The sequence below is a fragment of the Lepus europaeus genome, chromosome 9 (genome assembly GCF_033115175.1).
Source record: "Lepus europaeus isolate LE1 chromosome 9, mLepTim1.pri, whole genome shotgun sequence".
NCBI lineage: Eukaryota > Metazoa > Chordata > Mammalia > Lagomorpha > Leporidae > Lepus > Lepus europaeus.
In genome coordinates this window covers 11,710,961-11,721,192 of record NC_084835.1, presented here as the reverse complement: position 1 = coordinate 11,721,192, position 10,232 = coordinate 11,710,961, and the positions used below count along the sequence as shown (strand labels likewise).

The 10,232-nt window shown below is 43.4% G+C and overlaps 1 protein-coding gene across 1 annotated transcript; it reads right to left on the bottom strand.

Moving 5' to 3' along the window:
* Positions 1-6,851, bottom strand: LOC133766196 (vomeronasal type-1 receptor 90-like). The gene is made up of 2 exons (XM_062199915.1): positions 5,927-6,851; positions 1-221 (listed from the first exon to the last, which is right to left on the bottom strand). The coding sequence occupies exons 1-2, from the start codon at positions 6,849-6,851 to the stop codon at positions 1-3; spliced, it is 1,146 nt and encodes a 381-aa protein (XP_062055899.1).
* Between the last annotated feature and the right edge of the window lie 3,381 nt (positions 6,852-10,232).

The window sequence follows — 10,232 nt, the reverse complement described above, 5'->3', positions numbered from 1 at the left end:
TCACCTGGTATGAGTAGATGACAACTTTACACGTGATGTCGTCCCGTAATTCCTGAGTCTCAAAATATCTGCAGCTATGAACCCAATGGTGGTCAGCATCTCCAGGTGGATGAGGGTCAAGTGCCCAGTGGTCAGGTCGGTGGGCCTGGGCCTGTGCTTGAGAAAGAACCAGAGGACGTGGAAGAGAAGATGGAGGGCATTGGCTGTGATCCCAATGCAGACTTCAAAGTAAAAGCCATTTCTTACAGCAATAAAACTTACAAGTATATTGTTTTTACCCATCTATTGTTACGGGAAGAGAAAAGAGGAGGAAAAAGAAGAAAAATTATTTATTGCAAATATTATGACCTTTATCAGTCACCACAACTATCTGTATGCACATATCTGGATCAATCTGATTGCACCCCATTTTGACTTAGTTTTATTTATTTCTAAATATATATTCTATAATTTTATTTAAGGAATACAAACTTCAAGCATTTCATATATGCAGATTTAGGAACATAGTGATTTTTCCTTCGTTATGCTCCCTCTTGCCCCGCTCCCACCTTTCTTCTTCCTCCCACTCATATTCCCATGTTACAAAGATCTATTTTCAGTTATTTATATTCATAGGATTAACCCTACACTAAGTAAATATTTTAACAAATAGTATAAAGAAAAAAAATGCTGTTCTTCAACAGTCAGAATATGTCCTGTTTAAAATCATCTCAGAGTGTCAGTTTCACTCATATAAATTGCCTTTAGGTACTCTATTAGTTGCCGCAGATCAGAGAGAACATATGTACTTGTCTTTTGGGGGCTGGCTTATTTCACTAAGTATAATGGTTTTCAGTTGTGTCAGTTTTTCTCAGCCGGATAACTTTAGAGACCAGGAAGAAGCTCCTAGGTCCTAGCTTTGGATCAGTGCAGCTCCGGCCATTGCGGCCATTTGGGGAGTGAACCTATGGAAGGAAGACCATTCCCTCTGTCTCTCCCTCTCACTGTCTGTAGCTCCACCTCTCAAATACATAAATAGAATCAAACAACTAGAATCAAATTATTAGGGAACTTAGAGGTCACCCTATAAGACATTGGCATTGCCAAAGACTTCTTGCAAAGACCCCAGAAGCACAGGTAATCAAAGCCAAATTGACAAATGGGATTGGATCCAAATGAGAAGCTTCTTCACTGCAAATAAACATTCAGGAAAGTAAAGAGGCAACTGATGGAATGGAAGAAACAATTTCCAAACTATGCAACTGATAAGAGATTAATATCCAGAATCTACAATTTTCTCAGAACACTCAACAACAACAAAATAAACTATCCAGTTAAAAAATAGCAAAAGACTTGAACAGGCATTTTTTAAAAAAAATTCATAACACATAAAAATGGTAATTACTATAGATTCAGAATTTAAATATGAAATCTCACATTCTCTAAAGGTGTGGCATTCAGCTGTTACTCAACACATAAAACCCGTTTTCTCATCTGTAACTATAGGTAAGCACATTACTTATCAGAGATTCTACGTGTGTGAGGGTATTGTGTAGATGTGTGAGCAGGTGTAGGGCCTGGGAAACAATGGTCTCTGCAGGAGCTGCAGCCACTGCTGTCCCCGTGAGGTCCTCCTCCTGAGCTCACCTTGAGAGAGCGCCATGCTCTCCTAATGTGGCAGCTCCATCCCTGCCAGGGAAGTGGAGGAAGTGAGCACCACTGTAGCAGGCGCTGAACACCCTCTGTTCCAGGGTTCCTTCTCTCTGTTCCTGGCTTGTGGAAACCATAGTGAATATGTTCATAGTCTAAGTAAACAGATGATTGCTTTCTACAGATGATCCCTTCTTGGCCGTCACTGCCAGAAATGTTTTTCTCGACAGGGGCCTGAGTCTTCCTGTCTTAGCCATGTCAGGAAGTGCACATGACCCAAGTGATAAGTTCATGATGGAGAATGGTTATGATGTAGTTATTGGATGCCTTCCCAAGCAAAGAAGCTATTTATTTAAAATCCTGTTACTGGGAGGCATATACTATTGAATAAAATCCCAGCATTAAATTTTCACATGTTGATAATAGGCTGAATTTCATTCACAGATAATTAGAGAATTGTGGTTCTATAATAAGATGTGCTAAGAAGAAGCTGGACTGTTTAAGCCTTGTTGCTGTTTATCGTTTAAGAATACAGTGATGATGTGGGAACTTGGTCTGTATTTCCAGCTTTCTGGAGTAGAAATTCCATGTTGGCATTTTTAAAAGTTAACCTTTTGGGGGCTGGCACCATAGTTAATCCCCAGCCTGCAGTGCTGGCATCCCATATGGGCACCAGTTCTAGTCCCAGCTGCTCCACTTCCAATCCAGCTCTCTTCTGTGGTCTGGGAATGCAGTAGAAGATGGTCCAAATGCATGGGCTCCTGCACCCACATAGGAGACCAGGAAGAAGCTCCTGGCTCCTGGCTTTGGATCAGTGCAGCTCCGGCCATTGTGGTCATTTGGGGAGTGAACCAATGTAAGGAAGACCATTCCTTCTGTCTCTCCCTCTCACTGTCTGTAACTCTACCTCTCAAATACATAAATAAAATCTTTAAAAGAAGTTAAGCTTTTTTCAGATAATTGATCACATAAATAACAAAATCTTCTCACTTCATACATTTAGCAATTAAGGTTTGATCCTGTGATATGCTCAGGAGAAAACAGTATATCTGCCTCATTATCCACCTGCCTCTGCACATCATGGGTCCTGTGCTGCCATTAATTACTCTCTCTCTTTCCTGGACTTAAAAGGAAACTCGTGTATTTTTTAAAGATTTATTTTATTTATTTGAAAGACTGCTAAATATATGACAGATATAGACACAGTGCATCTTCATTGTGAAGTCTGTGGGGAAAAGCATAAATGCTAACATAGACATAGAAGTCTATGATATTCATTTCATTGTAGAATTTCCTCCTAACAGAAGATGTCCTGAGTATTTATAATCACTACAACAGGAAGGGACTTCTAATGAATAAAGAGCTTATAGTAGGACACATAATTCTGAGATACTACTCTCCCCAAATTTGGAGATGGGAAGGATAGGGTCCTATCACCATCTCTCTTTTTTTTTTTTTGCCAGAACTGTATATTTATTTATGGCTGTGCTTGATAAAATCATGGTGCATGGAAAGTGCTTAGTATTAATGAACAGAGATATGAAATATTGCTGAAACAGAGTAAAAGCAAATTATCTACTATACAATAATTAAGAAATATTTGCTTTCAGAGTGGATATTTAAAATGTTACTCAAATACTACAGCAGGATTTAGCAATATATTCTGTTCTGTAGATAAGGTAGGTAAATGCTACAGCTTTATAATATAGTTAAGTACAGTTGATCTTCATTATTTGTGGATTCCATTTTTTGGTGAATTTGTTCTAAAACTTTTGTGGTGCTTTGGTGGTCATTGGCGGAGCAGCAAAATTAACTTGCCAAATGCATATGCTCAGCTGACTCTGAACAAAGCCTTCTTGTTCAAGCTCTCATACATGTCCTTTTTGCTCTATTTAATGCCATGTTTTGTGCATTTTTGTAAGTTTTGTTGATTTCACTGTTTAATATCTTTAAAACATTTATTTTTGGAGCCAGCGTTGTGGCAGTGTGTAAAGGCTCCGCCTACTATGCCAGCATTCCATATGGGCACCAGTTCATATTCTGGCTGCTGTTTCTGATCCAGCTCCCTGCTAATGGCCTGGAAATAGCATCAGCAGATGGCTCAAGTGTTTAGGCCTCTGCCACTCACGTGGGAGATCTGGCTTCAGCCTAGGGAGTGAGCTGGTAGATGGAAGACCTGTCTCTTTGTCTCCCCCTCTCTTGCTGTAACCCTGCCTTCAAATAAATAGATCTTTTAAAAATATATTATTTTTCATTTTACTCAGAGGGCAGAATGACAGATTCAGAGTACTCCTTCCAGTGTAGTTTCAGTCTCATTTACCTATATTGTGGTCATTAGTCCATTGTCATTGGATACCTTGAAAATACCTTCTCCCGTCCTGTTGGCTGTCCCTTTGCCCTAGATTATTTCCTTTGCCTTGCAGGTCTTTAGTTTGATGAAGTCCAGTTGTTCAGGGGACTGAGCCAACAGATGGTTGCTCACTGCCTGTTTTCTTCTGGTAATTTCAAACATTCAGGCCTGAAATAGAGATGTTAGATCCCTTTTGTGCTGATGTTTATACATGGTGAGAGATGGTGTTTAGTTAGATCTTTTGTATGTGGATCACAAATCCCAACACTACTTAATGAAAAGATTGTCCTTTCTCCAAACATCTTACAGCATCCTTGTTGAAGGTCCATTGGCTATAGTTGCATATGTTTAATTCTAGGGTCTCTCTGTGGTTCTAGTGATCTGTGTTTTTTTTTTGTGCCATTTTAATTACTGCAGCTTTGCGGTACATCTTGAAGCCATGTTGTGTGGTTCCTGCTGCTTTGTTCTTTTTGTTCAGGCTCACTTTGGCTCTTGGGGTCTTTCATAGTTTAGTAGTGTTTTTTATTCTCTGAAATCTGTTATTGCTATTTCAGGGAGATTGTACTGAATCTGTATGTCACTTTGTATGATATGGACATATTAATGATACTCTTCCAATCCCTGAACATGGGAAGTCTTTCCATTGCTTTGTGTCTGTTTCAGTGTCTGTCATTAGTGAATGACAGTTCTAATTGTAGAGATCTTTCATAGTACATTAGTTTTACAGTACACATATTGAAAATTCTTAACTAGCTTTTCAAAAGATTGATTTACATATTTGAAAGCAGAGTTACAGAGAGGGAGAGAAAGGAAAAGAGAGTTCTTCCATCTGCTGGTTCATTCTCAAGATGTCTACAACAGCAAGGGCGGGACCATGCTGAAGTCAGGAGCCAGGATATCGATGGGGTTTCCCACATGAGTGGCAGGGGACCAACCACTTGACCCTTATTTTGCTGATTTCCCAGACACATTAGTGGGAAGCTGGATTGGGATGAGGACCAGCGGCCGTATATGATGCCAACATTGCAACTTGGTAGTGGCTTTACCTGCCCTACCACAGTGCTGGCCCTAGTGGTGAAACCAATGTGTGTGATGAGGAAAACCCAAGTGTGCACTTTCCCGTATCTAAAGCACATCAGTAGGTGCTGGACCTCACGGTGTTTATGCTGTGCCCTTTTTGTTTCCTAACTTGTGCTCTGTCCACTCACAAGGCCACAAGAACCCTCTCTGGGACTCAGTAGCCACAGCCCACTCCATGGAGTTTCCTGTGCCCCTTTATTGTGCTTTCTCCCCACATGTCCTCAGACCCCAAGTCCATCCTGAAGACTCACCTGTGTTTAGTCACCTAAAGTGTGTAATTCAGCACAAGCTCCAGTTATTTTGCATGTGCTTTGAAATGGAGCCTTGGGTTTGTCCAATAGTTGGTGTATGTTTAAGTAACCTATTATTTACACATTAATGTATGCCAAAGTAAATAGCTTAACAGGAGAAATCTTAACTCCATAAATTTCAATGAACCCAGAAAGCACATCCTACAGATAAATATGAATCATTTTGCAGTCAAAGTATTTGCTCATCTAAAGCCACATTAATTATTTTTTTTGACAGGCAGAGTGGACAGTGAGAGAGAGAGACAGAGAGAAAGGTCTTCCTTTTGCCGTTGGTTTATCCTCCAATGGCCGCCGCAGCCGGCACGCTGATCTGAAGGCAGGAGCCAGGTGCTTCTCCTGGTCTCCTATGGGGTGCAGGGCCCAAGCCCTTGGGCCATCCTCCACTGTACTCCCTGGCCACAGCAGAGAGCTGACCTGGAAGAGGGGCAACCGGGACAGAATCTGGCGCCCTGACCGGGACTAGAACCCGGTGTGCCAGTGCCACAAGGCGGAGGATTAGCCTATTGAGCCGTGGCACCAGCCAACATTAATTATTAATGCACAATCAAGCACTTACTCGGCTTCTCCAATATGGATTTGAAAAACTTGGTTATTCGTTTTTCACTATTGATTAGCACTAAAGGACCAATGGTGGCATAGCCATTGCCCACCAACATCTGGACACACAGACGCACTGGGTCACTCTTCTGCAACATTCCTGAGAAGGAGTAAACAATGCAGTCCAGCAAGTACAGGAGCACAAAGAAACACAGGAGCAGCAGGATGGTCCTCGTGGCCTTGTGCTCTGGGGAGGCTCTTGAAGAAAGGCTGGTGCTGTGAAGGTGCTGGGACTGCCTCTTGTGCCTGCACAGGAATATCACCATGTACCCACTTGAGATTGCCATGAGTCCTAGAAGGGAGACATCCCTGAAGATCCCCAACATGGAAAATGTGTGCTTTGGTAAGTAGTTCAGGGGCCTAAGCGAGCAGGATTTGGTGACAAACATAAGATTGTGGGATGAATGATTTGTGGCAGCAACAGTGGTGACTAAGAAACGAGCACTGATGGACAAATTGAAAGCCCATAGGAGGACAAAGCCACACATTCTGTGACGGGAGGATGTGTGCTTGAACTTTGCCAAACAGGAGCTCCTGGGGCTGAGGGTGACGGCCTGGAGGATGCTCAGCAGGCAGGTGGTACACATAGAGAGACCTCGCATCACCTGGTATGAGTAGATGACAACTTTACATGTAATGTCATCCCATAATTCCTGAGATTCAAAAATGTCAGCAGCTATAAACCCCACAGTGATCAGCATCAGCAGGTGGATGAGGGCCAGGTGTCCAACGGCCAGGTCTGTGGGCCTGGGCCTGTGCTGGAGAGAGGGTGAGAGGACGTGGAAGAGAAGAAGGAAGGCGTTGGCTGCAATCCCAATGCTGAATTCAGAACAAAAGGCATTTCTGACACCAATGAAACTGGAAAGTATATTGTCTTCACTCATCTTTTGGGGGGACGAACAAACATGTAGTGAACGAAGAAAAAGTAAGAAAAGTTACTTATCACAAATATTAATACCTTTATGACTCTCAGCCATAGCCACTCACTCATGAGGCTCTGTGGATCAATCCCAGTGCACCCTCCTAACCTGGGAATACTGCAGCCCCCTCATCCTCTCCTGGAAGACACTGTTCCTGCCTGCAGACCTGGCAGTCATGGATGGATCCTGCATCCCACTGCTCAGCTCCCACAGGACCTGGACAGTGAAATTGCCATTATGTGAAAGGTGTTTGCTGAGTTTTACTGTATTTTTATTTTTTCAGAGTCAAGGGCAATGAGTTTTTCCCTTTGAATCTGCAAAATCCTGATGAAGTTCTGGCTGCACAGTAAGAGTGCTGCAATTCTTGGTGATTTCTAATGAGGATTTTAGGAAAGCACAAATCAGCCCTCCTATACAGTAAGTCTCAATAGTATAACCATGTGTCAGTTAGTCTTATCTCACTGCTATGATAGTTACTTTTGTTTATTTCCAGATAAACACTCTTAATCCATGAGAGAGCAAAGGTTGGTTAGTATAGATTCTGAATTTGAATCTCTGACCTGAGTTTTGCTAAATGTGTTACCTTCAAGTGTCAGTGAACACATGAGGCCAAGTCATCTCATCTGTAACTACAGTGAGCGTGTCACTTACTAGAGATGCTGTGTGTGCAGGGTGTTAGGTAAACGTGTGAACAAGCACAGTGCCTGGGGAACAGTGGTCTCTGTGGAAACTGCAGCCATTGCTGTCCCTGTGAGGTTTTCCTCGTGAGCTCACCTTGAGAGAGTGCCGTCCTCTCCTAACTTTCCAGCCCTGTCCCTGCCTAGAGGAACAGGGGGCCGTGAGCATCACAGTGGCAGGTGCTGAACGCCCTCGGTTCCACCTTTCCTTCTCTGTGTTCCTGGCTTGTGGAAACCGCAGTGACTATGTTCATAGTCTAAGCAGACGGATGATTGCTTTCTACGGAGATACTGATGGGGCACTTCCTCTGCCTGGGACATGAAGGTGGTTCTAGAAGGTGGTTCTAGAAGGTTCTGCACAGGAGCCTGAGCCTTCCTATCTTCCACATGCCAGGGAGTGCCTGGGACTGCAGCGTTATGTGTATGCTTGAGAACTTGGTTCTGACCTAGAATGGATGCCTCCCCTGTGCAGTGCTTCCATCCACTCTGCTTCCAATCATATAAGTATTAGGCACATCATAGTCTTTAAAAAGCACAGTAATATTTTCACAACTGTATCACCTGAAAATCCATAATGTCAGGCTGAATTGCTTCCACAGCAAATTACAGTGTTGTATTCTATCATCTGTGTTGTTAAGGAGCAGCAGAAGGGTTTAAACAAAATTGGTGTTTTGCATTTAAGAATTCCAGAACATGGGGGAATTGGGTCTAAACCTTGGAATATTTCCAATTTTCTACCATGAAAATTCCATGGTAGCATTTTGAACAATGGACCTTTATTCTCAAAGAGGTGATCAAACAAATGACACAATCATCCCCATACATTTAGAAAGATAAGGTTTTAGGCCGGCGCCGTGGCTCAATAGGCTAATCCTTTGTCTGCGGCGCCGGCACACTGGGTTCTAGTCCCAGTCGGGGTGCCAGATTCTGTCCCGGTTGCCCCTCTTTCAGTCCAGCTCTCTGCTGTGGCCCAGGAGGGCAGTGGAGGATGGCCCAAGTGCTTGGGCCCTGCACCCGCATGGGAGACCAGGAGAAGCACCTGGCTCCTGGCTTCGGATCAGTGCAGTGCGCCGGCCACAGCGGCCATTGGAGGGTGAACCAATGGCAAAGGAAGACCTTTTTCTTTGTCTCTCTCTCTCACTGTCCACTCTGCCTGTCCAAAAAAAAAAAAAAAAAGATAAGGTTTTGATCCTGTGATATGCTCAGGGAAAAACAGGAAAATGTGTCTCGCTGTTCACCTGTCTGCACGTTAAGAGTCCTGTGCTGCCATCCAATGAACAGAACATTTTTCCCTGTCTGCCCTGTATTAACATGAAATTCCCCTGTGTACTGTTTCACCTGATACCCCAAATCTACTGACAGTGCTTATTTAAAGCACCAAGATTTCAAAATGTTTTATTCTGCCAGGATACACTTTTAATTCAAATGTTACTTGAACTTTTTTAAGCTGCCATTTACAGGCTTTGCTTTATTTCATATTTTAAAATATAATTGAACCTCATAAGTACAAGTGCCTGACATTATCAAACTGATCTGCCTCATCATTGTTAAGTGGTGGTTGAGGGGCTACATATGTCCTATGTTTCTCAAGAATTTGTGTAAAAATGGCAGGACATAAATGCCACAAAGTTGGAATCATCTTAGGAAATCATATTTTAGGTGGATCATTCTCCAAAACTGTTGGAAAAGTCTTATTTTTCCTTTAGAAGATATCTCCCAGAAGGAGCTGAAAAGCTTTTCCTCTTTTCTCAGAATTACAATACAGTAAAAGGACAATTGTGGATGCATCCAGGGCCACCCACTGAGAGTGTGTCTGTGATAGTCAGGAGAAGGGGTGAAGACACGGTCTACTCACGCAGCTGCCTCCACACTGTGCTGAGTGTACACGGCGAATATCCTGAGAAGATTTGCCCATTGTGTTGCACAGAGAACTCTCCTGAGCTGTGGAGGACTGTTGGAGCCCATGTCTCTTCTGAGGCTGCGACAGATCTCCCTGTAGTCCCAATTTCCCCCTGCTTAGGAACCCACCCACCTGATTCCCAATCTGTGCAGTAAAGAGATACTCACCCATGAGGACAGCTTGGGAGATCCATGCACCTGAGAGGGACCCGCAGAGTTTTAAGAAAAAGACTCTGAGCTCATCTCTCTGTAGATTGTCATTGTGGTTTCTGGGGAAGGGTGACGGATCCCACAGGGGAGCTCAGAGCACGGGGTCCCCAGTGGAACTCTGTGCATCTTCCTTTACTAAGTCCTGGATAATAGTATCTGGGGAGAGCTGAGCTCCAAACTTTCCTGTGAGTTCCGTGACACTTGTGTTAGGGCCAGAAGGGGCCTGGCCAGGTAGGCAGCACCATGTTCTAATCTTGATCCTGTGAGCACCTTATTCCCAACCTACTCCACACTCTGCCTCTACTCTGTGCTGAGAGTCCCCTAGTGCCCTCCTTGAGTTCCTCGGTGCTGAGGGCACTCTCCCTACAGTGTGAGGGGCAGCCTGGCCCCAGCATCCACTCACACACAAAGCTCCTGGCATGCAAGTGGTATTAGCAGTATTTTCCATGATGTCTGATCTTAGTTTCAAGTTCCAAGATCTCAGATTAAATGAGAAATGAAAATCTTTCTTATGGCCATGGCCTTTGGAGTCCATTTCATCATTTTTATACTCTGATGA

Bases quoted from the DNA above. Each gene is read 5' to 3' on its own strand.
- LOC133766196 (XM_062199915.1), bottom strand. From the start codon at position 6,851: ATGAGTGAAGACAATATACTTTCCAGTTTCATTGGTGTCAGAAATGCC. The intron at 222-5,926 runs GTAAGTGCTTGA...TTTACTTTGAAG, and splicing joins ATCCATATTGGAGAAGCCGA to TCTGCATTGGGATCACAGCC.